Genomic DNA, 27,357 nt, shown 5'->3' with positions numbered 1-27,357 from the left:
ATGCTTTCGGCCCATTGTTATGTGTATACCCTCTCTGACATAAAAATAATGATGATTTGGAAGAACTATTGTTTGCAAATGCTTATGTGAAAAATAAATATTGAGGCTCCTAATCAGCAAAGGGTACTAAAAGATTCGGTCATCGTGGCTAGTTTTCCGCTTCTTGTTGTAATCCCTGATGCTCACAGAAACAGTGGTTATGAGAGGCGCGGAAAGAGAGTTTGAGCATGAAGATAGAGAGAGAGCGACAGACGTGTAGAGTATGTAGTACCGTATTTCCTGTCCTTTCACTTTTTTCCTTCTCTTTCTCTGCAGTTCGTTCATTTAGCAACAAGCAGGCAGTAAGAATGCTCCAAATTTCCAGGTCCTGCTAAAAATACTGACAAAAAACTGACAACGAATACACGCACACACATGAAGTGAAAGCGTCTGGAGAGAGGAAAGAGTGAGAGTGGATGAGAGGAGAAAAGCACACACCCACCCCTCTACATTCTTAACCCACCGCACCAACAAGAAGAGAACACGCGTGGAATGGCAAACGAGACAACACGACCAGACAACACACAACATATGTTGAATAGGCTTTCACTCTCTCTCTCTCTCGCATTTCAACATAGCTTTTGGTTAACATGCCCTGGCAAACCAAAACAAAAGCAGCAGAGCCGACAGAAACGATTTTTATTCCCGCACAAGGAATTGGTTGGTTGGGGGGGGCCCTAGCAGGAGAGATAGGAGATGGTGGTTGGACGTCGACAGTCGTGTTGCGTCGCCTGTCACCATCCTCTTTAGCCAAAAAGAAAATCCTTGAAAGTTTCCGCCTTTTTGGACAGATGTCCCTTGACATTTTCACTTGCGCCTCTCTGACATAGAGGGAGGGAATGAGTCCTATGCGATCAGATCTTAGTAAATATATAGTCTGTCCGCCAAGTGCGAATTTATCTACCCACCCACTATACACGCTATGCTGAGAGCTTCATCTCGCTTCTTTAAGTACAGCCAGACATGGGAAAAACTAGTAGAAAGCGTGCTATATGCTGGAACTTTGAATATAAAATTGTTTGGAACTCTTCTTTGATATTCATTCTATATAACTGGTGAGCTGAGGCACGCAGAGATAGAGAGATTGAGAGAGAGAGAGAGAGAGAAATGGGTACAAATGACAGCTCTTGATTAGAAGTATTACTGAATTTTGCCACCCTAGGAAAACCTTTCCATCTTTATGTATGCATTTACAACATACCCTGGACATTCCAAGCACAAGTTTTCCATCCTCTCGACGGCTGGCTGTGTTGTCCTCAAAAATATCTAACCCCCGAAAGTGTTTGAGCCTGGGATTTGGTCCACGGATGTGTTTTTCATTATGGGAAAAGGACATGGAACGGAAAGCAAGAATGGCTGGAGAAGGACACTGCCACTGTCTGCTCACACACAACAGTTTCCTCTCCCATGGTGCTGACATTCATTCCCATCCTACAGATGGCTGGGAGCGACCCTCGTTCTGCTGTCTAGAAATCCCAGCCATCCCCCTTTTGCCAGCCACCTTTACCTACTTTTCAACCATTGCCGCTGCCACCGCCAACCAGAGCACATCAGCGGAAATTTTTATATTTTTATCACTTTTGGTTTAATCTATTATTATATTTGTATACCTGGTACTCGAAGAGTAAATAGGGTATATTGTATTTGTGCACAAAGTGAATTTATGTAACGCACAGAAATAAGCGTTTCCGACCCCATAAAGAATATATATTCTTGATCAGCATCAATAGCCGAGTCGATTGAGCCATGTCTGTCTGTCCGTCCTGATGAGCGCCTAGTACTCAGAGACTATAAGAGCTACCAAAATTTGCATCCAGATTTCTGTATGCTAACACTGTTACAAGTGTATTTCAAAAATGAGAACCGCCCCCATCCACCACCGCAAAAGGGCGAAAACCTCCCAAATCGAAAATTTTGAAGATAAAAGAAAACTAAAAACGCCATTCCGTAGGAAATGGCCATATCTATCAGATCACCAAATTGGGATCCGATCGGATCATTATTATAGTCACAATGGAGAAATTAATTTCCAGTGGCTAAACCCACCCTGTCCCGCAGCTTTTGTTGCTCTTTTTACATTCTCTCATTCACACTCTGCTTCTGCTTCACTCGGCCCCTGTCTTTGCCATCCCCCTGGCGATTCCTCTTCCGACTTTTGACCCACCCCGTCCCGCAGCCTTTGTTTTTTTTTTTGTGTGAGGGCGCTGCCTCTGCCGCAAATTTAAAATTTGACAAAACACCGCTGAGGTGCAGTTGCACTATTGTCCCAATGACCAGTTTTGGTGGCTGTTTACGCCAAATTAGCGCATGGCAGGGAGCAATTAGTATTTTGTATAGGTAAAATGAATTTGTAGCATTAAGATATTGAATTGTTGCATTTACGACATACTCACAGAAGTTTGTTGCTATAGAACATACATGTGATATGTGAATACGATAGAGAAAGAGGAAGAAAATGCATTTAATAGGTGAATATCGAAATTGAAAAGAAGAAGAGATTAAATTGATTTAAATTCCGACTCGGTCGAACCAGCAGCACTTGGCTTTTTATTTCGAGATTTTGACTCCCAACCTGGTTGCGAGGAGTTGCGGAAACAGTGGCCAAAAGCTAATTTTTAAAAGTTAAAACCAAGACTCGGTTTTTAACGCTCTGTATTAGAAAAAGAGTGACCATCAAAGTTGCGTATAAGAAATGATCATAGATGGCGCCACTTTCGAAAAATCTGCTGTGAAACCTAGCGGTCATTATTGCACAGAATGTGCAGGGAAAAGGTACAAATTTTATTGCTGTTTTAAATATCTCATAAATTGGAAAATAGGATTAACTGATAAAATTGTTTTGATGCATTTTATTTAGTAGGGTTTTTACTACGTGTTCTGTAAAGTGAACGATATCTAGTGGTTGGCGATGTCTTCTACATCTAGATGTAGTCCTGAGTGCCGGGTATAAAAGTTGTGACTCGTAAGAAGCGTCTCACACGTCCCTTCTCGTTTATTTTTGAAGCTTAAAATGTATAATTGGGGATGACTTTCCCAGCATTTTAGATCGAGGAAATTGAATTAAAATTAGGGGTTGATATTTTAAAGTAGAAAATACGATTGTAAGTCAATCCTCTTACTGAGAAAGTACTTAGAAGATTCCAGAAAATTTCGGATGTCATTAAAAATTCTTGGGTATTTATGGAATTTATAAATTAAATGCCAAGATAAGAAACACAATTTTAAATATTAAAATAGTTTCCCAAAAAAACCTCCTCTATATTTAAGGTGAAAAAGCTTCATCAACCATAGTTTACATACATATATTTTACCATATATGAGCATGTTGTCCATTTTGTTGGTCTCTGACCCTGAGCATAATTTTCTATGGTTGATCTTGCCCGGCTGTGACCGCTCTTCTGCGCTGCTGCTGCTGTCCAAAACTCTGAACTACATTTTAATTTCATTTGCTGTTTTCATTACATTTTTGGCTGTTTTGTGCCCACAATTTGGCAAAATTACAAACTAAACAGTAAAAGTATACACGTGTGGTATATGTGCCGATGTTTGCAAGAGAAACAGAGAAAATATTTACATACATATGTATGTATGAGTATATGGAATATGAGATTCTTTTAAGAATGGTAAGAACACATACCGCAATTTTGTTGCCAGCGCGACCTCTGGCTGCAGTCAGACGTCGATGCTGACGCCGCTGCTTAGCTTAGTTTGCCGTAGCCGTTGCGCTACGGTTGGCAGAGTTGCCAGCTTTATGTTTGGTTTACGGGTTTCACTTATTATTTTGCTGCTTTTGCTCTTCAAAGCTCTTCTTCTTTTATTGCTTGATTTTTTTCTCTTGGTTGCACTTTAAAGATTAAACGTTGAAACGGTACAAAAATACGCACTGGTATTGGGAGAGCTTTACAAAGCTTCACGCTTGGTTGCATTAGCATTTTTCTTGTCTATGGTTAAATCTTTTGAGGGTTTTACAAACACTTTCTCGCAAAACAGAGAGAGAGAGAGAGATAGAGAGAGAGAGAGAGAGAGAGAGAGAGAGAAAAAGAGAAAGAGAGAGCGGCCATGCCTGACTTTGCTCTCTGTTTCAGTGTAACTAATTTAGCCTTTTTTCTCGCCAATACTTAGGTGGCCGTTTTCTGTCCATTTGAATACGTATTTTATTGTTTTGTTATTTATAGCCTTTTAATGACTTTGCAAAATCAAAAAAGGTATTAAAATAGTGAATAATTATTGCGATTTTTAAAAGTAATTTAGAGTGATCTGCATACAGTCATTCCATTATTTGCTCGTTCAGTCTCACTTTTGAGAGCCGCCAAGGCATAAGATCTCTCGTTTCTTTTTGTTTGAAATTTAAATTAAAATGCCAAAATATCAAGGTTTATTATTTTCGATCCATTTTTGTTTACTACTAGTTCATTATACGTTCAAGTTTATATTCTGCTTTGCTTTGGAGTTACTTTGGCAAACTTTTTTTTTTAATTTTCCTAGAATTTAAATTACGTTTGGCACAATTTTCTCCTCCTTCTCTACCCTTAGTTCGTTTTCTGAAAATGTTTATTATTTCCCTGATTTAATCTGATAAACGTCATCGTTTTATTTGTGGTCTTTAGATTTTGGCTTTATATGGAAATTTCAAGACAGCACTGCTGCTGCTACCGCGGTGCCTGATGCCGGGTTGTACCGTTATGCCTGAAGTTTCACTGCTGTGGAGCTGCATTTAATGAGTCTAAACTTTCACGCCGCTGAAGCAGAAGCAGATGGCTGTTGCCTCGCAACAAGACGCGACAGCTCTGCCGGCCTTGTCGGCAAATTACCGGTGACCGGTAATGCAAGAGCCTGCGTCGCAGTTAAAGCTGCACGTAGGCGTCGGATGTGGCACGTTTGCGTAACCCTAATCCCGCTCCGTTGGATTATGTTGCCCAAAGGCTATGTGCTCTAGTGCGGATACGGATCGATATCGAAGCCGCGGCAGTGCCGCAACGCACCACACCGCTCTGACTCTCTCTCTCTCTAGTATCACACTCTCTCTCTCTCTCTCTAGCATCACACTCTCCCAATCAGACATTCTAATTGGAATCACACAGTCACAAATCGACAAGCAAAAACATTGGGATTGGGGGTGGGGTTCACGCTCATTACCATTCAATTGTTTGTTGCTCTTGGACGGAGGACGAGTAGTGGGAGTAGGAGCAGGTGATGACGTCGAAACATCATTCAAATGCAGTTATTTTACAGTTTCTCTTGCGAATCTACTAGCTGGTATTTCGAGTGTCTACACAGAAAGCAATAAACAACACCGCACCAACACCAATACCACCCACCAGCAGCAGCATCAACATCACCGCACCAACCCCGCCGAAACATCGTTAGTCCAACAGCATCCAAAGAAATTCGGATTGTCTGCACGCTGTTGACGCTGGCGTCGCAGCTGGCTTCGTCACAGAGCCGACGGTGGATGGCTGTGGTTCCCATTCCATTACTTTCGCTTGACGCCGCGTTGACGATGAGACGCCGCGCGCTGCCGCTACACTTTGTTTTTTTTTCCTTGTGCACTTCTTGTTCTTTACATGAGGCAATTATATATAGTTACTCATGGTTATTTAAGAGTAATTTTCTCCTTTAAGGATTTACACACACTGTCTATCGATTTATACACTCTCCATTAAGCACTAATTCCTCACCGGCCTTAATAAAATACAAATTTCTATTCACAATATGTTTTTCATTTATGCACCGTGTTTAATCCTGCTGTTCGTAAAAGACGCGCCGCGCACGCAGCGACGATGGGGCAAATTTTGGGCGGGCGGCGGCAGCCCCGCTCGGTTAGCTTTCGTGTGCAGTGTGACCGCGGAATTATCGATCAAATATAACTCACAGCCCTCAAAAATATAACAAAAATACCTTCGCATTTTAAAAATATATCGTAAATATACCGTAATCTTAAATCATATTGCTCGATTTTGATGTTCCATTTGATATTCCTATCCTGAAATTACTTCTAGCACTGAAACAATAATTTAATTCCACTTAAAAAACAAATTTTCTTATTATAAATACTCTTTTTTATTGGATTTTTATCCTTATAGGCTTATATTTTGCAACGTATTTACTACACATTTTATTTTTATTATTTTTATTTTTTTGGTATTTAATCGCTACAGCGATATTGTATGGTCGCACTACGATGAGTCTGCATTTACCAGGTAACTTCAGTTTATGTTTGGGGAATATTCGAAAAAAAAACTATTTTACTGAAAATTTTGAACTCAAAAAGAGATGTTTGCCGAACGGACTCCATAAATGTTTTGTACTACACATTTTCTACATATCATCAAATTAGTGAACACGTTTTCTTGATATCGATACTATATCGAGTCCCGTATCGATTGTTGTTTACCTTACTCTGGACGCACGTGCTCGGGCTGTGCCGAAACACTTTTTAATAAATTGTATTAAATAAAAGTTAAACCATGCCACCAGTGGCGCAGGAAGGCAATTGCCTCATTTACCGTGGCAGCAATTTCCTTAAGCAGCGCCTTATCCTCGCTTGCCTCTCCGGCAAGCCCCTGAAGATCACACAAATTCGATCCGAAGACGAGTCTGCTCCCGGTCTAAGGGAATACGAAATCAGTCTGATACGTTTACTGGACAAAATCACGAATGGCACACGAATCGAACTTAATCCGGCCGGCACCAGTGTCATGTTTACGCCCGGCCTACTCCATGGCGGCCAAATTCATCACGATTGCTGTGTCCAGCGTGGCATTGGCTACTATTTGGATGCTTTGATCGCCCTGGGACCATTTTGCAAGAATTCTCTGCACTGCACTCTGCGCGGCGTAACCAACAGCAAGGACTCGCCTTCGGTGGATCACATTAAGGGGGCCGCTTTGTCCCTGCTGAAACGTTTTCTCTTGGTGGACGAGGGCCTCGATCTGCGTGTGGTGAAGCGCGGTGTGGCACCATTGGGTGGCGGGGAGATAGAGTTCCGTTGCCCCGTGCGCAAGAATCTGCGTGGCATCCAGTGCCAGGCGCAGGGCATGATCAAGCGCATACGCGGCACGGTATATGCCTGCAAAGTGTCGCCCGCGATGGCCAATCGCACTGTAGAGGCCGCCAAGGGATGTATGCTGAAGTTCCTGCCCGATGTGTACATTTATACCGACCAGAATCGTGGAAAAATGTCGGGTAATTCTCCGGGATTTGGCATTTGTCTGCTAGCCGAGACCTCCGACGGTGTGTGCTTTGCCGCTGATTGCAGTTCGAACACCCCCGACGAGTCTGTAAGTAGTAGTGACGCCCCATAATTGGCATAGCTTATCCTATCATCATTTTAGGACACCCCTGCAGTACCTGAGGATCTTGGTCAGGAGGTGGCCATGCGCCTTCTGGATGAGATCTATCGTGGCGGCTGCTGTGACTCTGCCTACCAATGGTTGGCGGCTCTCTACATGGCCCTCGGACAGAAACACGTCTCCAAATTCCTGACAGGTACGACCGAGCACTCGGATCATAAGAATTGTATTATCCAAGACTGCCTTTTACAGGTGCTTTATCCACATATACGGTGCACTTCCTACAACATCTGCGCGACTTCTTTTCGATTACGTTCAAGCTAGAGAACCCGGACGCCGAAGATGATGAGGCCGATGATGTGCGTGGTGCCCAAAAGGTGCTCATGGCTTGTGTGGGTATTGGCTATACCAATATCAACAAACGTGTTAACTAAACGATTATGCATGCTAACGATTTCTTAGAATAAACTATTTTATTAAACCCGGTACTCGAAGAGTAAATAGGATATATTGTATTTGTGGGGTATAACGGTTGTATGTAACGCACAGAAGGAAACGTTTCCGACCCCATAAAGCATATATATTCTTGATCAGCATCAATAGACGAGTCGATAGAGCCATGTCTGTCTGTCCGTCTGTCGGTCCGTCCGTCTTGTTTGTCGGCTAGTTCTCAGAGACTATAAAAGCTAGAGCCACCAAATTTTGCATCCAGACTGCTATATGCTCACACTGAAACCAGTGTATTTCTAAAATGAGCCACGCCCCCTTCCGCCCCCGCAAAATGGCGAAAACCTCCCAAATCTACAATTTTAAAGATAAAAGAAAACTAAAAACGCCATTCCGTGGGGAATGGCCATATCTATCAGATAACCACCTATTATAGCCAGAATGAAGAAATTAATTTGCAGTGGCTAAACCCACCCTGTCCCGCAGCTTTTGTTGTTCTTTTCACATTCTCTCACTCACACTCTGCTTCTGCTTCATTCGGCCGCTGCCTCTGCCTCTGCCGACTTTTAACCCACCCGTCCTGCAGCTTATATTTGTTTTTTTTTGTGTTCGGTCGCTTCCTCTGTCTCTGCCGCGAGTCTGCAGTATGTGTGTCTAGGGAAGGCCGGCGAGCTAACGGAGCGTGTTGGTGTGAGAAGTGTTGTAGATGTAGATGACAGATGAAGAAAAAATTTTAAATTTGACAAAACACCGCTAAGGAGCAAATGTAGTCCTGAGTGCCGGGTATAAAAGTTGTGACGCGTAAGAAGCGTCTCACACGTCCGTTCTCGTTTTTTTATTAGTGCATAAAAAATTCTTTTTTTTTTATACTGTGTGTTCAAAAGTGCAAGCCAATGGATAGATGGATACATTATGAATATACTTTGCTATGCGACGTGCTGTTCAATGTATGGAATTGCGTATTCCCACAAGGAATTATGGACATATGATTTACGGCCATTAAAACCTTGGATCACACAATTAATTCTGGAATCCAGAATGCGTTTCTGCCTTCCATAAAATATGGTTAATAATGTTTTAATAAGCTCTATTATATTTTTGTAAAGATTGGAAAGAGTTTGGGAATTGGCTGGTTTCTGTACTTGTGGGCCAGCTATCCAAGATAGGGATGTGTGGGCCATTCTTGCCCAGTTGCCCAGAAGCTAGACAGAATATGTAAGTGTTTTTGAACAGCCCTGCCTTTAAGCCTGGTTCTATAAGAAGCCGTTCCCTGTACATATAAATATGTACATACATATATACCCTGTTTAAGCCCTATTTGGTGCATCTATAGCAATTGTATACATACATATGTATATGATTGCACAATCCCCTTTCGTAGTCTTCCAATGCCTTGGTGCGGTAGCCGCCGCAGTCGCTGCAAGTTTGTTGCGCCTCGAGAGATGTACCTAAGCAAAGGCTTTTTTTGTTTCCAATCAGCTCAGGTTACACGAGTATGGTTCAAGAACCTCTCTCTCTGATAACAGATCCGGTTGCCCAACGCCAAACCCTGTGCAAAATCGAATAGTATTTTTTTTTGCAAGTGATGCATTTTCCGCAACCAGTCGCATATGTATATGGACGAGTTTATATACATTCCCGTGTGCAAGATCAGCAGAAAGAGAGCTCAGAGGCAGAGACTTGGACTTCCTCTGGTCAGCACAAATCCGGAACGCCTGAGAGGGCGCTCTATAAAAAGACTCAACACCGCTGAGCCAACCATCAAACGTCGATCAGCGTTTGACAAGACCGATTCGAAATACCCAATCATGAGCCTGAGACTGTGCCTGCTGCTGGCCTGCCTTTGCTGGGCGGTTAATGCCAACAAGGATGCCTCCTCCTCCACGAGTATGCAAGAGCTGAAGCCCACTCAGTGGCTGAGTGCCGCCGAGCTGGAGAGCGTGCCCTCGTTGAATGACATCACCTGGGAGCGTCTGGAGAACGAGCCACTGCATAAGGGTGCCAATTTGGTTGAGAAGATCTGTAAGTCTCATGCCCCGCCAGACTTTCAGAGCCCACACTAAACCACATACTTCCATCCTACCAACACAGATCATGTTAGCCATATTAAGCACGATCTGACGCCCAGCTTTGTGCCCAGCCCCAGCAATGTGCCCGTCTGGATTATCAAAGCCAATGGCGAGCGTGTGGAGGCCAAGCTGAACAATTATGTGGAGAAGGCCAAGGCTCAGACCGGTTTCGGTGAGGATGAGGTTACCATTGTGTTGACTGGCCTGCCCCAGGCCAGCCAAACAGCCAAGAAGGCCATGCGCAAGCTGGTCCAGGCCTACATCCAGCGCTACAATCTCCAGCAGCAGCAGAAGAATGCCCAGGAGCAGCAGCAGCAGGGACAACAGAAGAGCAACGATTACGATTATACTTCCACATCCAGCGAAGAGCAGTCGGATCAATGGAAATCAGCCAAGGGAGCCAGCGGTGATTTGATCGTAAGTGTGTCGATGCAATCGCCCAGCAAACTCGAGTTTCATTTGTCCCATTATATTTCCCACCCAAATTTAGATCATTGATCTTGGATCCACTTTGACTAACTTCAAGCGTTATGCCATGCTCGATGTGACTGCTACTGGTGCCATGATCGGCCAGACTCTGGTTCAGCTGACCAACAAGGGTGTGCCTCAGGAGATTATCCATTTAATTGGTCAGGGTATTGCCGCTCATGTGGCTGGTGCTGCCGGTAATGATTTCACAGCCCAAACCGGACACAAGCTGCGCCGCATCACCGGTCTGGACCCCGCCAAGCTGCTCTCCAAGCGTCGCAACTCTCTGGTTGGCCTGTCCCGCGGCGATGCTGATTTTGTTGATGCCATCCACACCTCTGCGTATGGCATGGGAACCTTCTTCCGTTGCGGCGATGTTGACTTCTATCCCAATGGCCCGTCTGCTGGTGTGCCCGGTGCCAAGAATGTGATCGAGGCCGTGACCCGTGCCACCCGCTACTTTGCAGAGTCCGTGCGTCCCGGAAATGAGCGCAACTTCCCCTCAGTCCCTGCCAATTCGTTGGAGCAGTACAAGGAGAACGATGGCTTCGGCAAGCGCGCCTACATGGGTCTCCAGTCCGACTTTGATCTCCAGGGTGACTACATTCTCGAGGTCAATGAAAAAAGCCCATTCGGCCAGCGCACCCCAGCCCACAAGCAGGCCTCATACCATGGTGTCCACCACCAGAACTAGGATTCCCCACTATACAAAAGCAATCTCAGAAGAAAATTGACCGTAAATAAAAAAAACATAAAAAATCCCACAAAAAATAAAGCCTGCTAAATTTTCCAAAATAGAAAGCGCATTTTCCTTTAGTTTATGATTTTAAACAGAAATTTGTATTTTTTATAGTTGTATATTAGTTAATGAATTCTTGGGCATTCTCTTTCGAAGCATTTCTTAATAGGTTTCGAGTCTGAGCATCAGCGTGCCGCTAGAGCATGCAGCCTTAAACTAAAGATCCTAAGGTTCGTTTAGAGGCTGAGTCTGAATAGCGTAAAACTTTCATGTATGTGAGGATTCATGCTTTGTTCACACGTTCAATCATTTGGCATGAATCGTGAATCATAGCTGAGGGCAGAACGAAAAAGACATATGTAGCTGAAAAGCTTCTGTAAATCATTGAGATTGCATACGTGAAATGAGATTGTGAGCATCACACGTACACATGAATCTGCGATTCAGATTCATCGTACAAACGCAGTTTTAGATTTTGATTTAATATTGTATGTATGTTACATACAATTAATCCAAATTTGGAAACATGAAATTGACATATGTATACAACATAGTATGTTTATGTACATATGTATGTTGAAAATCATAATACATATGTATTTTAATATGTATTCAAATAAGCAGTACATCCGTATAGGAGGAAATCTCAAGAGAGCGACAGGGGAAATGGCAACTAGTGTCACACTCGACTACTTGTGCACTCACTGCACTGATTTCAAATCTAAATGATTTCACTAAATGATTTCAAAACTCAATTACTGTTGCTTTCGCTTTTGGGGCATGCGCCTTGTGCACTTTCCGTTTTTTGTAAATGTCAAAGTTGAACTTTATCCACATGCATAAGAGGTATAGGCGAAAACTCTCAACAACAACAACGTAAATGTTCAAAGAGAGTAACAGACAGTGGGAAGAGGAGAGAGCAGAACTGAGAAGAGCATTTGCCGTGTCTGTTTGTTTATTTGTTGATTTTGGCCATTCCGTTCGTTCGCTGAAAACGTAAGCAAAATGCTGTGCATGTCGTGACATGTTTGCTATGGCTTTGACAGAGAAAACTCGTTACTAAACATTTTGATACGAGTGGTGGATGAGGCGGCTTATCGTTCCGCTCTCTATATCTGTCAACGTCTGTCAATCTACATATGTGTATGTATGCCTGTACCTGAATCTAATCTCATGGTAAGGCAGGTGCAAGGGAATACGAAATGAGTAGAAAGAGAAGGAGATACTGGCCTAACCTTGGTGTTAGAATGCTTTTACCAAGGAGCAGCTTGCAGCCATCTCGCCTCCTCTCGTTCCAGCCTTTCTCACACGGAAGAGAGATTGCGGTGAACGGACCCAACCACCCATCCCAACGCGCACTGAGCAGTTTGTGGCAGGTTCACTAAAATTCAGGAAATTGTATATGTATAAATCCAATTTACAACCCCTTGGAGGCAACTGCGTCACCTACGTGGACACAGCGTCTCGGTCTCGTCACCCGGCTGCGTGTGAGAAGAGAGGAGAATGAACAATTTTGTATGCCGCTTTCTCGAGCGATTTTGATGCGCACAACTGACCAACTTGCCAACTGGGGTGTTCTGGGTTCCATTCGCCGTGGCATGGCCAATATTAGAAGAGGTTATCAAATTACTCGTACATTTTTTCTTTTATTATATCGAATAGCCTTATATCGATAGCACAAGGGCTGGGATGCAGTGAAAATTTGTGTTTTAATTCCATAAACTTGTTGTATTCTTATATGTACATATATCAATTCTTGGATGAATAAGTTGAATTCATTTCACATAAGCAAACGTTTTTTGGAATCACCCCATGCGTGCCGTGCTGTGGCCATGAAGTAACTATAAGGAGGCCTCGTCGGTGGCAGAGTTACTCGTTGCTTTTCCTAATTTTCAGTGCTCGTTTGCTTGTCAACGCGAAAGGTTGGTTGCGGACAACATTTTTTTTTTCAAATATTTTCAAAATATTTTTTTTTTCAAAATACAGACTACTAGCATGTAGCAAAATATTAAAAATTTAATTATGAAACAATTATTATGTTTTTTCACATTGCCCTCAAATGATTAATCAGCACACTCCATTTTCGTTGCCCTCACACTTACAGCGAGATCCCTTTCACTCGCACGAATTTCTTAGTTTTGCCGACGAGACCTCCCTATAGTTTCTTCATGGCTCTGTTTGCCCTGCTTGCTGCTTCGTTCAGTGTGCTCTCGGCCGCGGCCCCGAAACAAGCAGAAAGCAGTTGGTTGGCGCTTTCTACGTTCAGAAAATTAGTTGCGTGGATATATCAAATAGAATATCCATATTGATAGCCAATATCACCTATTATTATCAACGGAAAATACACCATATATCTATTTATCGATATATCAATGCTGCAATATATCCCCTTCTCCGCACTGAACGCGGCGGCAGCCAGCGCAAGCTCCGTTTCTTTTTTTTTTTTGTGTGTACGTTTTTGATTGCAAAAAATAAGGCAAGCAGCCTAAAAAGAAAAGCCAGCAAATTTTCATCTGTTGGCTTGGAGGTGTTCAGCAAAAAATCGTAGATAAAGATTTGTGTTTATAAGAAAATAGAGCCTAGGCAGCTAAATATTTACTCTATTCACGTTTTTTTTTTGTGTTTTTATTCGTTGTATTTTTTTTATTTTGTTGCTGTGCAACAAGAAAGGCAGCTTTTCTGTGAATGATAAAAATGTGAGTTTCCAGCACTGTTTATTGTGTTTTTAATCGTGGAAATTGTTGAAATTAGCAAAAACTAGCTAAGGATAACAGCAGCAGTTCTCCGTGCATCTCTGTGTAGCGAAGCTAGCTGCTGTTCCTGTACCTTCCAGTGTGTATTTTGTGTATGTTTGTGTGTGTGTGTGCACGAGCGTGAGTGAGTGAAGCAGTGCGTAAATGCGTAAACTGCGTTGTTGGCTGTGGCCCAGGGCTCAAGGTCCCGCCCTACATCCCTCAAAAAGCTGCTGCTAGTGGCTGATAAGAATTTCCATTTCTTCAAGCTGCAAACAAACAATCTTTTGTTGCTGTTTGTGGCCGCTGCTGTAAGATTAAAATGCTCTTGCAAGTTATTTTTAATGCGTTCTCTGTCCTGATGTAACTGTTTGTCCTGCCATATGCCTTGATATGATATGGCTTAAGGCCTTTAAAAGCTTAGCCCTAGGGCTTAGGCAGAGGCATGAAGCAACTATAAAGGAGGGCTTTTTAGAGGGAAACGTAACAATGCTGTCAATAAGTGCGTTGCGTCCCACCACGGTCGTCGGGGGGAAAGACCCGAGGAACGCTGCCGACGACGGGCCCTCCTTTATAGTTGCTTCATGGGCAGAGGCGAGTACTCATGCATGTATGTATTGTATGTACACGCAGAAGCGTCTTTGGCTTGTTGCTTATTTTCTTGTTTTTCGTTGTTTGCTGCTTTGCTGCCTTGTTATATTTATAAATTATTAATAAACATAAAGCGTGCCACAGGTGGGCCCAGAGAGGCAGTTGCAGAGAGAGTAAAGAGAGGGGGAAAAAGAGGAAGAGCGAGACCAAGAGAGAGTGAACTAGCGACCTTTGTGTATTTGTCTTCGTGCCTGTGTGCCCCTTTCAGGGCTGCTGGTTCGGCTTCTTTTAAGTCAAATATAGAATATGTAGGTCAACAATGTAATCTGACTAAATTGATGAGTTGTTACAGCTTTAATTGTGTTTAACCTTTTACCTTAAGCTAAATTTAGTTTATTTCAGACCTTTGTACTGTTTTTCCTATGCAGTCGAATTCGCTAACTACTCGTTACTATTACTTTCCCCCTCGCACTTCCGGGTGGGCATTTTCATCTCTCGCATTTACTTACATATATCTGCTTGAATGCGCTTACCGTACTCGTGCTCTCTGCATCTCCTTCATCTCTCTCTCTCTTTCGCTCTCTCGCATGGGGAAGTTTTTGTTGTTGTCAATTACCATAGCAATTTATCCATTAAAAAAAGCAAAAGCAGCAGCTGTTGGGCATTGTAGTTGCTTAGCATTCTTTGAAATAGCGCAAGTTTTCCTTTTTAAAGGCAGCAAGCGCTCTGCTGCAATTGCAGCCGCTGCCGTCGCCGGAATAAAATATAAGTACCATGCCAACACAGCGTTACCTCCGCCCTCACCCTACCGCGCATTACGGTTTTAACACTGTACCCTTTGGTCACATCATAAAATGTAAACTGACAAAATACAATCATAAACAACACACAAGCCACCGCATTCACACCCATGTGCACTTTGCACGATCTCTTTATAAGCGTACGTGCTTGCCAGTCATGGTATCAATTGCACACTTTACGATCGGTACGCTAAACGGTTAAATAACTGTCAGTCCGTGAAAATGTATAAGTTATTTCAGTTTGTGTGACGAGGCTTTCATTTATAATTATTCTATATTATAAATCTCTGACATCTTGGAAACTGCACGTATAAAGTTTATCATTTGAAAGCCCAATCTCATGATGATTTTACATACTTTCCTTATCACGTTTGGTTGTATCTGTTATATTTTACCAGACACTGACACTTGTCATTCCACAATTTAGTAGATTCCGGCCCATGGTAGTCCACAATATATGTATGCATGTGTAATTATGTTGCCGACTGTAGCTTAAATGCACAAATATGAGTGTGTGTGTTTTGTGATGGTTGCTTGGCTGTCCATGTAACAGCCATGACATGACTCCACTCTCACTTAAACCCCTCCACTCTGCACACCTTTCTGCCTCTTCCCCAGCCTGCTGCTGTTTTTTGTGCTTCTCTTCCTTCTTCCTCCTCTGTGTGCACCCAATAATTATTGATTGAATGCTGCTGCAATTCTGTTGCTCTCCTGCTCTCTCTCTCTGCACCACTTGTGGCGGAGAAGGGCAGTAGAATGTAATTTTCATAAATTTTGTAATCCTGCAATTAGAAGCCGAGTGCCATTTCAATGTGCAGCTGGCTAACATAATTGGGAGATAAGATTTAAGCGGCAGCCAACGCTGTGGAGAGGGGTGGGTGCTTGGTGGGTTAGAGTCCTATAAACAAAATGAATATTTCAATAATTGCCATATGTATGTTTGTTATCCCCACTAAAATGACACTACAAATACATACATATTTACATATGTATATATATCAAATATGTACATATATCTCCCTCGTCACATTCCCACTAACACAAGCATTACACATATGTACATACATAAATACATATTTATGTTTACGGTGGTTTGCGGCCGCAGTCAAACCACACCTTCTGTCACTTTCCGATAGGTCAAAATGCGATTCGGAATGCGTCATAAGGTGACCACCACACGGACACATGTACATTTACCGATATCTTCGTATTCCTCTTTGTCAGCAGTCAACAATAAATCCAATTAGCAAAAAAAAAGAGAAAGAAAATATTTCAAGGTGACTAAAACAACAACAAGTGTGCACGATAATCTAAATTTGTTGTTTTATTTATTCTTGTTGCTGTAGACTCTACAGTGTAGATAAATTCGAGACGGAGGTCGGTCGTTGCTGACCTTATCGGACACACACTATTGTCGTTGCCGTTGCTCTTTGCCACCTCTCCGCTACCTGCACGCCAATCCCACAGAGCATATCCGATTATCTGGAGTGCCTGACTGTTCGGTTCATATGTCCCCGTCCCGCTCCCGTCCTTCTCGTCTTGAAATCAATAAATTTAATGGCAATTTACATTTTCAAACCGTATGAGAAGAAGCCATATCAACAATGGCCAGCCAAGCCAGACCCCAAACCACCCCAACCATAAAGCAACTATATAAGGAGGTCTCGTCCGAAAAAATTATGGACTAGTGTGAGCGAAAAGTGCGAGTGAACGGGCTCTTGCTGTAAGTGTGAGGGCAACGACAATGGAGTGTGCTGATTAATCATTTCAAGGCAATGTGAAAAAACATAATAATTGTTTCATAATTTAATTTTTAATAGTTTGCTACATAATAGTAGGCTACTATTTCTGAAAAAATAAACATTTAAAAAAAACCAAAAAACCAAAACAAGACCAAAAAAGTTTGGTCTGCAACCAAACTTCCGCGTCGACAAGCAAACGTGCACTGAGAATTGGGTAAAGCGGCGAGTAACTCTGCCACCGACGGGGCCTCCTTATATAGTTGCTTTATGTCCCTGACCAACCTTGCTTATTCTCATTCCTTCCTTTCTTTTCAACCTTTGTTTGCAGGTCATAGACGTACATATGTACATATGTATGTATGTATGTATGTTCTCTCTTCTGGCACTGCGACCGGTCGCCAGCGTCGCCCCCAGCCATGTACCGCTACAATCGATGATTGCCTAAGCGAAAGAGAAGAGCGAGCGAGTTAGGTAGAGGGCGAGCGTGATACCAAAGACAATAGGCAACTGGAAAGAACGGGAACGACAAGCAGGAGGAGGGATCCGATCCATCAACCATTTAAGTGAATAAACAAAAAAAAACTCCAAAAAGAAGACACACGCACACAGAAAGCATTATGTTGATTAAGGAGTACCGTATACCGCTGCCCCTCACCGTGGAGGAGTATCGGATTGCCCAGCTGTACATGATAGCGGTAAGTGGAATAAAGTGCCTGGCCACAAGGGAGAGAGGGAAAGAGTTAATCTCAGTTTGAGCGCAATGGGAGTAATGAATAACAGATCTTTCCTGGAAATCAAAATGGATAATCTTCGCAATGGATGGAGCAACTAATTCGTGTGCTAAAACTAGCTTAAGATCTTTTGAAGCACACTCCAGCAAGTGATTCTTAAGCGATTCTGTGACCTTGGATATGTACATATCTATTCGATAGAACAAATTGTAGGGCCAAGAAAGAGTTATCAGTTTAGAGTCTAGACTTTAGAATGTTGCCAACAGAATAATTCCCATTTTATTTTGACTTTTCTTTTCTTTTGAAATGTTTACGACAGAGAAATTCACGATAGACCCTATTCCCTATTCGTTCTGGAAATTCGAATTTTTCCTTCCCTTTGGAATACTTTTTTAGCCCTTTGTTTACTTAGAATGCTTTACATTTGGGAAACATCGTGTGGAATCACATTTACTTCGAAAATGCACTGCATGGAATATTTTGGAGTGTTCCATGACGTAAAATGCCCGAAAATTTGAATAAAAATAGAGGCATTTTGATGAGCAAGTTTATTTTATATTAATAATTCTCTAATTTATTCCTCCAACAAACACACACACAAAACAGAAAAAGAGTCGCGAGGAGAGCCATGGCGAGGGCAGCGGCGTTGAAATAATCATCAATGAACCCTATAAGGATGGTCCCGGCGGCAACGGCCAATATACGAAAAAGATATATCATGTGGGTAATCATTTGCCAGGCTGGATCAAGAGTAAGTGGAACCATCTGCTTGTAGTACTCCTTAAATTATTTTGAATTCTAATTTCGTTCTTAGGCCTCTTGCCAAAGAGTGCTCTAACCGTTGAGGAGGAGGCATGGAATGCATATCCATACACAAGGACACGCTACACCTGCCCCTTTGTAGAGAAATTCTCGCTGGACATTGAGACGTACTATTTCCCAGACAATGGCTATCAGGAGAATGTATTTCAGCTGTCAGGCAGCGATCTACGAAATCGGATTGTCGGTCAGTCAAGGCAAATCTATATAAAATAGTGTATTTATTTCTTATGTTTGTTTGCAGATGTAATTGATATTGTTAAGGATCAGCTATGGGGCGGTGATTATGTAAAGGAAGAGGATCCCAAGCAATTTATATCGGACAAGACAGGTCGTGGCCCGTTGGCCGACGACTGGCTGGACGAGTATTGGCGCGAGGTTAAAGGCAAAAAGCAGCCAACACCCCGTAACATGTCCCTGATGACGGCCTATAAGATATGTCGCGTTGAATTTCGTTATTGGGGCATGCAAACGAAGCTGGAGAAATTCATACACGATGTGGCACTGCGCAAAATGATGCTGCGGGCACATCGTCAGGCCTGGGCATGGCAAGATGAATGGTTTGGCCTTACCATTGAGGATATACGCGAGCTAGAGCGTCAGACACAGCTGGCACTGGCCAAGAAAATGGGCAGCTGTGAAGAGTGCAGCGATGGTTAGTCTCTTCTTCTCTCTCTACCTGTCTTCTTTCACTCACACTTTCTGTGTCTATCCGTCTCTGTCATTTTCAGATAGCACCTCCGAAGCATACACAAGCACGGCGGCCACTGCTGTCGCATCAACGGCTGGCAGCGAACGAAAGAAATCAGCACCGGTCATACCGCCAATTGTCACCCAACAGCCGCCTAGTGCCGAGGTCAGCTCCGACGAGGAGGAGGGCGACGAGGAAGATGACGATGAGGATGAGAATGATGCTATTGGAACTGGCGTTGACCTGGTCACCACCGCACAGGGCACCGCCAAAGAGCGTTTCCGATCGCAGAGCATACAGATGGCCAACAAGGGAAAATTTGGCTCAAAGGGTGCTCTACACTCTCCCGTGGGCTCGGCGCACAGTTTTGATTTGCAGGTGAGAGACGATGGCGCACGAATCCCCCATGTTTGGTTCCCCCCACCGTTTGCTGTCTCTTGGTGTTGATTTTATGATTCCAACTATACCGATGGAAATTCAATGAATTTCAATTAAATTTCAAGCTACAACAATGCCATACTAAAATTGGTATTTCTTTTAATATGAAAACTAACCTAACACAACAACACAACCTAACATAACAACTAACATTTGGCAGATCATTCCATATGAATTTACAATTAGAATTCAAACGTTCAGTTTCCGTCTAGTATGCTTGTATGTATGTACATATGTACATATATTCATATATGTTCTATTTTGTTGTCTCTCTCTCTCTGTGTGTGTGTGTATGTTTCCTATCTTTCTCTGTACCCGATAAGCGTGTCTGTTTCCTTTTCGCTTTGTCCTTTAAATGTGCTGCAAATAATTCTCTATAATTTCCAACCCTCCAACCAACGTTCCGACCGACAACATCAAACAACTACAACAACACACTCTCTCGTAAAACACAAAAAATCATCAATCAACAACTATACAACTACCACAAAATGAACCTCCCTAAAACTATCCTCAAAATATAGTCCAAAAAGCCGCATGCCAAGACAGCGCCTCACAGACATGTAAGTGACGTTGTTAGACGCCAATTAAACAAGTAAAACAAAATCCTCACTCCTCTAATCCCATTGCCAATCCTCAATCGCTAGTCATTTACTCAGGCAAATCCCCAAAAGAATATCCACCAAATGTTCCCCAAAACTCTTCCCTGCTCTCTTGTAGTGGTAGAATTAGCTTTTATGCTAGGGTCAAATGCAAAAAGCAGTTTCCTTGCAGCTTTCAAGTCTCATTGAAATCTAGGCTTGTCGTCAAAAGGCAGTGCTCCGCGGTTAAAGGTCCTGTCACATCAAGCGAAATGTGCAAAAAAAAACGCAATCGAACCTAAAAATAAATTATGCATGAGTACATGATGTGCATGATATGGTACATGAATGCTAGACTCGAGGCGCACTAGCGAATAGTGCAAAAGAGAATGCTCGAGGCTAGTAACATGTTCGACTCGAGGATGGGATTGAGGCTCGCAGACGATTTCCGCCAGATGTTGCTGCTGCCAGGCAGCTGCTTTAGCCTTACTCGCAGGCTTTCGTAGAGCTTTCGTTTTTGTAGAGATAATAAGTAGAGTCAAATACTCCCTCTACTGCTGCCACTTCTCAACTTATATTTTGTTATATGCTTAGGATGCTATCAAAAACAAAAGTAGCGCAGAAACGTTATAAATATTTGTTTGGATATTGTACCTAAATAATGAATATTTAACGGATGATCCTTAGGTGGCGAACTGGCGCATGGAACGACTGGAAGTGGACTCTAAATCTAATTCTGATGAGGAGTTCTTTGATTGTATCGGTAGGTACACCTTTCCTTTTATGCAGTGCATTCAGAAAGCATAAACGTGACTTTTCCTTTTTTGACAGACACCAATGAGACCAATTCCCTGGCCAAATGGAGCTCTCTGGAGCTGCTGGGCGAAGGCGATGACAGCCCACCGCCCCATGGTGGCCCCTCCAGTGGCGGTTCTGTGGTGGGTGTTCGCGGCCACAGCGCTGGTGGCAAACAGGAGGATAGCATTTTTAATCAGGACTTTCTAATGCGCGTCGCCTCGGAGCGGGGCAACAAGCGGCAGCTGCGCTCCTCGGCCAGTGTGGATCGTAGCCATGATTCGTCGCCGCCAGGATCGCCGAGCACACCATCTTGTCGAACCACCATACTGATGCTGGTCGTTCATGCCGGAAGTGTGCTGGATGCCGCCAGTGAGTTAACGGCGAAGAAATCCGATGTTACCACGTTCCGCGGCTCGTTTGAGGCCGTAATGCGGCAGCATTATCCAAGTTTGCTAACCCATGTGACGATCAAAATGGTGCCCTGTCCATCGATATGCACCGATGCTTTGGGGATACTCTCCAGCCTCAGTCCATACTCGTTTGATGCTTCGCCGTCGGCCGCGGATATACCGAACATAGCCGATGTACCCATTGGGGCCATACCCCTGCTGGCCGTGGCCTCGCCCGAGTTCCATGAGACCGTCAATAAGACGGTGGCAGCAGCCAATATTGTATATCATGAGTTTTTAAAATCGGAAGAGGGACATGGCTTCTCCGGTCAGATTGTAATGCTCGGGGATTCCATGGGGTCCCTGTTGGCATACGAGGCTTTGTGCCGAGCCAATGGCAGTCAGCCAGGCACCGCTGGATCGGGGGCCTCAAACTCAGGCGGTGATGCTGTTGCTGCCAGCGGTGGCAGCAGCAATGCCCATCTGATAAATAGCCGACACTCTAGACTGGACGATGATGAGCGTTTCATTGAGGCCGATCTGGATGCCAAGCGTTTGCTGGTGGCGCCATCGCCGCGTCGTCGTCGCTCCAGTTCGTCCAGCGATTCGCGTGCCGCCAAGCTGGACTTTGAAGTCAGTGATTTTTTCATGTTCGGCTCGCCGCTGTCCGTTGTCTTGGCCGCACGCAAGTTACATGATTCCAAGACGGCATTGGTGCGCCCGAACTGCCACCAGGTTTACAATTTGTTCCATCCAACCGATCCGATTGCCTCGCGACTGGAGCCGCTGGTTAGTGCACGCTTCTCCATACTGTCGCCGGTCAATGTTCCACGTTATGCCAAATATCCACTGGGAAATGGACAGCCATTACATTTATGTGAGTATTTCTTTCACAAGAAAGACCTTCAAAAGCGAATGCTCAAGAATAGTACATTAAAACGAATATTTCTCTTACTCTCTCACTCTGTTTTATATTTGAAGTGGAGGTTATTCAATCACATCCGCAGCACTTTAACGATGGCAACAATATTCTTGCCGGTCGTCGCCTCTCGGATGCCTCCATGCAGAGCACGATTTCAGGACTAATTGAAAATGTTTCACTCAGTACAATTCATGCCCGTAAGACAGCCAGCCAGGAGAGTCTAACAAGTCTAAATGGTTTTCTTTCTATCTGCAGTTCAAAACAAATGGTGGGGCACCAAGCGCTTGGACTATGCTTTGTACTGTCCCGAAGGTCTGAGCAACTTCCCCGCTCATGCATTGCCGCATCTGTTCCATGCCAGCTACTGGGAGAGCCCCGATGTGATTGCGTTTATATTGCGACAGATTGGAAAATTTGAGGGCATACTGTTTGTGGGATCCAACGATGACAAGGATGCGGCCTCCTTCCATCCAGGGCAGCCGCGCGAAAAGTGGATCAAGAAGCGCACATCGGTGAAGCTGAAAAATGTGGCCGCCAATCATCGGGCCAACGATGTGATTGTCCAGGAGGGACGTGAGCAGCGTTTGAATGCCCGCTTTATGTACGGACCACTGGACATGATCACGCTGCATGGCGAGAAGGTGGATGTGCACATTATGAAGGATCCACCGGCGGGCGAGTGGACATTTCTCACCACCGAAATGACGGACAAAAATGGACGTATCTCTTACAGCATACCCGAACAGCTATCCCTCGGCTATGGCATTTATCCGGTTAAGATGGTCGTGCGTGGCGATCATACATCGGTGGACTGCTACATGGCCGTGGTGCCGCCACTCACCGAGTGCGTTGTCTTTAGTATTGATGGCTCCTTTACCGCCTCCATGTCGGTGACGGGTCGCGATCCCAAGGTGCGTGCCGGTGCCGTTGATGTCTGCCGCCATTGGCAGGAGCTCGGCTATCTGCTCATCTACATTACCGGGCGTCCGGACATGCAGCAACAGCGTGTCGTCTCTTGGCTAAGCCAGCACAATTTCCCCCATGGATTGATCTCATTCGCCGATGGGCTGTCGACCGATCCATTAGGTCACAAGACCGCCTATCTCAACAATTTGGTGCAGAATCATGGAATCTCAATTACGGCCGCCTACGGCAGCAGCAAGGATATTACTGTCTACACAAATGTGGGCATGCGTACCGATCAGATTTTTATTGTCGGCAAGGTTAGTGCCCTTTATTCTTCAGTATCCCAAACTGTATCCCTCTGTCGTTACTTAGGTGAGCAAGAAGTTGCAATCGAATGCCATTGTGCTGAGCGATGGCTATGCGGCACATTTGTCGGGGCTTCAGACAGTGGGCGGCTCGCGCCCAGCCAAGGGGAATGCTCGTATGGTCATACCCAGGGGATGTTTCAATTTGCCCGGCCAGACGGCAAATCCGCGACGTCGAAGGTAAGGTTCGAGTGCCAGTTCGAGCCGATTTGTGTGTGTGTGATTTGTGTATCTGTGATCTGTCCCCCCACCACCACTAACCCGTCCTGTACTTGACTTGTTGTGTATATCTGTACTCTCACGTATCTTGTGTGTCTATGTCAATGTTTGTGTTTGTTTAGACACGCATCACCATTTGAATGTGTACATACGTAGTCATGTAAAATTCTTAATTTGGTTTTTGTTGCTTTCTGCTTTTTTTTTTGTTTTTATTGATTTATGTTTGCCTTTCTTTCGAAGAATATGATAACCCGCCTGCCCCAATGCCGTCTTGTGATAAGTTATTGTTAATCTGTGTACTCGCCATCAGACTGTAATTCACCCAAAAATGTAAACAAGTTCAAATTGTTCATGACTACAAACCAAGTCGAATCCAACTAATTTGATGCTGCACTTTTCCCCACACGATCTGTCATACTGCCACCCGCCACTTGCAACCTTGTTCTGCCTGCCCGCACGCCCACTCAACCTATCAACCACCTCCACAACTCCTCAACACTTTTAGCAATGCTTTCGAGCTGCAATTGGCAACCAACAACAACAACAACCACAACACGGGGAACGGCAATCATCATTATCAGCATCAGCACAGCAACAGTCACAGTCACAGTCACAGTCTTGGCCAACTAAATGAGGATACGGCATTCGTGGCTGACTAACAAAGAGTTCAAAAAATGCAATCACACCCCAAAAGACCACTAAACCCCCGAAAGAGCTAGTCGTCCTAAATGATTGTTATTTTCGTATTTTTCACCTGTGTTTCCCTGTTATTGTTTAAGTACACCCCTATAGAGGTTTTTCCTTTCTTTGTTTTGTTTCTCATAGAACAAAATGCTGTATTACGTATGCTATAAGTTGATCCCATTGTATTATTATTATTTTAATTTTACTTTTATATTGATGTTGATATTATGTTTGATTTGCGAACCGAACAACAAATTTATATAAGAAGATTTATGCCAAAATGCAACAAAACTAAAATAATAAATAATACTCATACGTGTGTATGTATGTAAATAAATAAAAGCAGTGCATAGAAAATATCTTTAGTTTGATATAATGAGTGCAAAAATATATTCCAAGATATACCCATATGTGTATGTATGTATATATGATTTATAATGTTCCAATTACAATTTTGTAATCTTTTCTTTTTTTGTTCTTTGATTTAACGAATGAACCGAAAAATGCTTTAAAACACGCTTTAAATCAAACAAAACTAATATAAAAACCACTACGTCTCATAATATATTGTATATCCATCACGCTGACGAATTCACCAAAAACACATACACATTCTACACACACACACAATCGTACAGGTTGCATGAACAAGCAACAAAAGAAGTTTAAAAAGTTATGAAAAGAAAACATTTAATAAACCCACAAACGTAGAAGGTTACGATTGGTGTTAGTTCTAGTTTTTTATGGAACACCCAATTCAAACAAAAACACAGAACCAGATTTTTTATTGTATTTCTATTTATTTTTATTTTTTAATGTATTTAAAGAATTCCTAGCTGATCATTTTATTTATTAATTCATTGATTTCCTAATTAATGGATTGATTAATTGGTGTTGTGAAGCAAAAGAAAAAAACCATAAAACCAACTAAATTATTTCTCAAATCTGTTCACTCAACTATAACTCTGTCTCTCTTTTTCAAAAAATCAATAAATGAACCAACCAAACAAAAATTTGCTTGAGAAAAACACAACACACACAAACACAACATAAAAATACATTTAAAAAAAATCATCAAAAAAACAATCATGCAATAAATAGCAACGAGACCGGACTTTCATCGCCCATACGCAGCGGCTATCTGAACCGCAAAACCTATTTGAGCCATCACTAGATAACCACACCAGACAGACGGTTCCCACTAGAAAAAAGCTTAGCATAAGCCAACCACAAATCAAACTTAGCCCCAACCAAACCAAAAAGAACTGCGAACTCCTAAAAGATTTCTAGCACACCGCGCAATCCTGCATTTCGTTCTGCATACTAGCAAAAAGAGAGAGTATATAATATCAAGGACAACAACATTGATGTCTCCCATATATGTCACCTCTGTGTATATATCACATGAATATAAATATTATATATATTTATATACTATGCGCGATATATAGCAACAAAATATTGGGTCGGGTGTACATATACATATATGAAAGCAAAATACTATTAACAAAAATGAGAAAACTAAAGTATTGTACAACATATGTATAACCAAAAGTCACGCGGTGAGTATTCCCCACTACTACTACAATCTAAATCTTTATATTAAGTATGATCAAGTCGAAGGCCCAGTCTAGTTACAATTCTACCCACTAATTTAGACATTTAATTCATTTAAAAATAAAATATTTAATAATAGTAAATTTATAGAAAAGAATCCAAAAAAGGAGCTTCAAGAAACGAGCTTATCGACATATTTGGCAATTTGACAGTCTTTTAGCCTAGCATCTAATTGAAATTCTATTTATCTATCTATCTATTCTAAATAATGTTTAAATTTGTATTCCCCTTAGGTACCTGGAACGAAAGACTGTTTCCTCATGTTGTTTGATGGTTTTCCAAACCACTTAAAGAAATACAAATGAAAATAAATACCTAATAAATGTGAAACCGATCGTAAAACTATATACCACATATATAAATACAATTATATATATACATATATATAAATAAAGAAAATACAGATATTTAATATTAAAAGCCATTTAACATATGAAAGCGAACAAAGTTCAAAACAAAGCAGAAACTAATAAATATGGTACTAAATCAAATTGACGGACAACACAACACAAAATGGAAACCAAAAAGATGAAAGAACTCTCTATAACGCTCTCTCTCAAAAAAAAAAAAAACCCCCGACCCAAAGAACTAAAGCGAGTGCGGAAAAGGCGTTGCAAAATCAAATGACAAATTGAATGCATTTCTTGATTAAACAAAAAAATTCTTACAACAAACAAAATTTATATACTAACGGCTTCCGAATACCAACCAAAAAAAATTATATTTATATTTGTGCCCAAAACTTCTTCAGTCTTTAGGCACTCAGCAAGAAAACATTAGAATCTCCATAATTGTGATAGTCTTTAGCTACCAAAATAAAAGAAATTGAAAACCAAACTGCAAAAAAAAAAACAAACGAAAGGGTTAAATATGTATTGTAATATCTGTACCAAACAAAACAAGCAGAAATAGTTATTTGGAAATATAAAATCACTTTTTTTGCTGGTCAAAAGTTGAAAAACAAGTTTATCAACATTGAAAAATATGAAATGTATGTATAAATGTATAAATTAAAAAACCGATTTTGTGATACCAAAAAAAAAAACCAAAAAAAAAAACGTTTAAACTGAAAAAAAAATCTTTAAAGAAATCGAAACCAAATAAAAGTAGAGCTCGAATTTGATATGAGAACAGAGTGGATCTGATACTCAAGGCGACCTGATGATGATGAAGTATATATAGCCTATATATTGAATGTATTGAAGTTCTGTTGAGACTAATACAAAAGCTGTCCACACAAGTTAACTTACCTTGCAATCCCATTACAAAAACAAAACA

General features: G+C 42.4%; 3 protein-coding genes and 1 long non-coding RNA gene across 13 annotated transcripts; 3 read left to right on the top strand and 1 right to left on the bottom strand.

Moving 5' to 3' along the window:
* Window positions 1–3,363: 3,363 nt before the first annotated feature.
* On the bottom strand, window positions 3,364–5,597 carry LOC117590852. Of its 2 annotated transcripts, none has more exons than XR_004574332.1 (3): window positions 5,176–5,597; window positions 3,677–3,871; window positions 3,364–3,543 (listed from the first exon to the last, which is right to left on the bottom strand). It is a non-coding gene; the product is annotated as an uncharacterized LOC117590852 (long non-coding RNA). The 2 variants fall into 2 exon arrangements; XR_004574331.1 differs by having other exon boundaries at window positions 3,495–3,543; window positions 3,677–3,883.
* An 823-nt stretch (window positions 5,598–6,420) lies between these two features.
* On the top strand, window positions 6,421–7,819 carry LOC117590850 (probable RNA 3'-terminal phosphate cyclase-like protein). The gene is made up of 3 exons (XM_034283847.1): window positions 6,421–7,319; window positions 7,374–7,527; window positions 7,584–7,819. The coding sequence occupies exons 1-3, from the start codon at window positions 6,507–6,509 to the stop codon at window positions 7,763–7,765; spliced, it is 1,149 nt and encodes a 382-aa protein (XP_034139738.1). The 5' UTR covers window positions 6,421–6,506; the 3' UTR covers window positions 7,766–7,819.
* Window positions 7,820–9,379: 1,560 nt separating this feature from the next.
* Window positions 9,380–11,056, top strand: LOC117590845 (vitellogenin-3). Its single transcript, XM_034283842.1, has 3 exons — window positions 9,380–9,800; window positions 9,870–10,264; window positions 10,338–11,056. Exons 1-3 carry the CDS (start codon window positions 9,389–9,391, stop codon window positions 11,007–11,009), a joined length of 1,479 nt encoding a protein of 492 aa, XP_034139733.1. The 5' UTR covers window positions 9,380–9,388; the 3' UTR covers window positions 11,010–11,056.
* A 6,191-nt stretch (window positions 11,057–17,247) lies between these two features.
* Window positions 17,248–27,081, top strand: LOC117590878 (protein retinal degeneration B). Of its 9 annotated transcripts, XR_004574334.1 has the most exons (13): window positions 17,248–17,614; window positions 18,257–18,401; window positions 18,465–18,656; window positions 18,714–19,124; window positions 19,201–19,538; window positions 20,123–20,161; window positions 20,867–20,942; window positions 21,011–22,243; window positions 22,348–22,485; window positions 22,544–23,511; window positions 23,567–23,739; window positions 25,564–26,024; window positions 26,313–27,081. XR_004574334.1 is itself a non-coding variant. In XM_034283900.1 (12 exons), exons 1-12 carry the CDS (start codon window positions 17,537–17,539, stop codon window positions 26,368–26,370), a joined length of 3,849 nt encoding a protein of 1,282 aa, XP_034139791.1. In that variant the 5' UTR covers window positions 17,248–17,536; the 3' UTR covers window positions 26,371–27,081. The 9 variants fall into 9 exon arrangements, 8 of the variants coding, with proteins under 8 accessions (XP_034139791.1, XP_034139794.1, XP_034139793.1 ...); XM_034283900.1 differs by lacking the exon at window positions 25,564–26,024; XM_034283903.1 differs by lacking the exons at window positions 25,564–26,024; window positions 26,313–27,081 and adding an exon at window positions 25,101–25,224.
* Window positions 27,082–27,357: the final 276 nt, after the last annotated feature.

The sequence above is a fragment of the Drosophila guanche genome, unplaced genomic scaffold (genome assembly GCF_900245975.1).
Source record: "Drosophila guanche unplaced genomic scaffold, DGUA_6, whole genome shotgun sequence".
NCBI classification, from domain to species: domain Eukaryota; kingdom Metazoa; phylum Arthropoda; class Insecta; order Diptera; family Drosophilidae; genus Drosophila; species Drosophila guanche.
The sequence above is the reverse complement of the archived record's forward strand: the minus strand, read 5'-3'. Positions and strand labels throughout refer to the sequence as shown.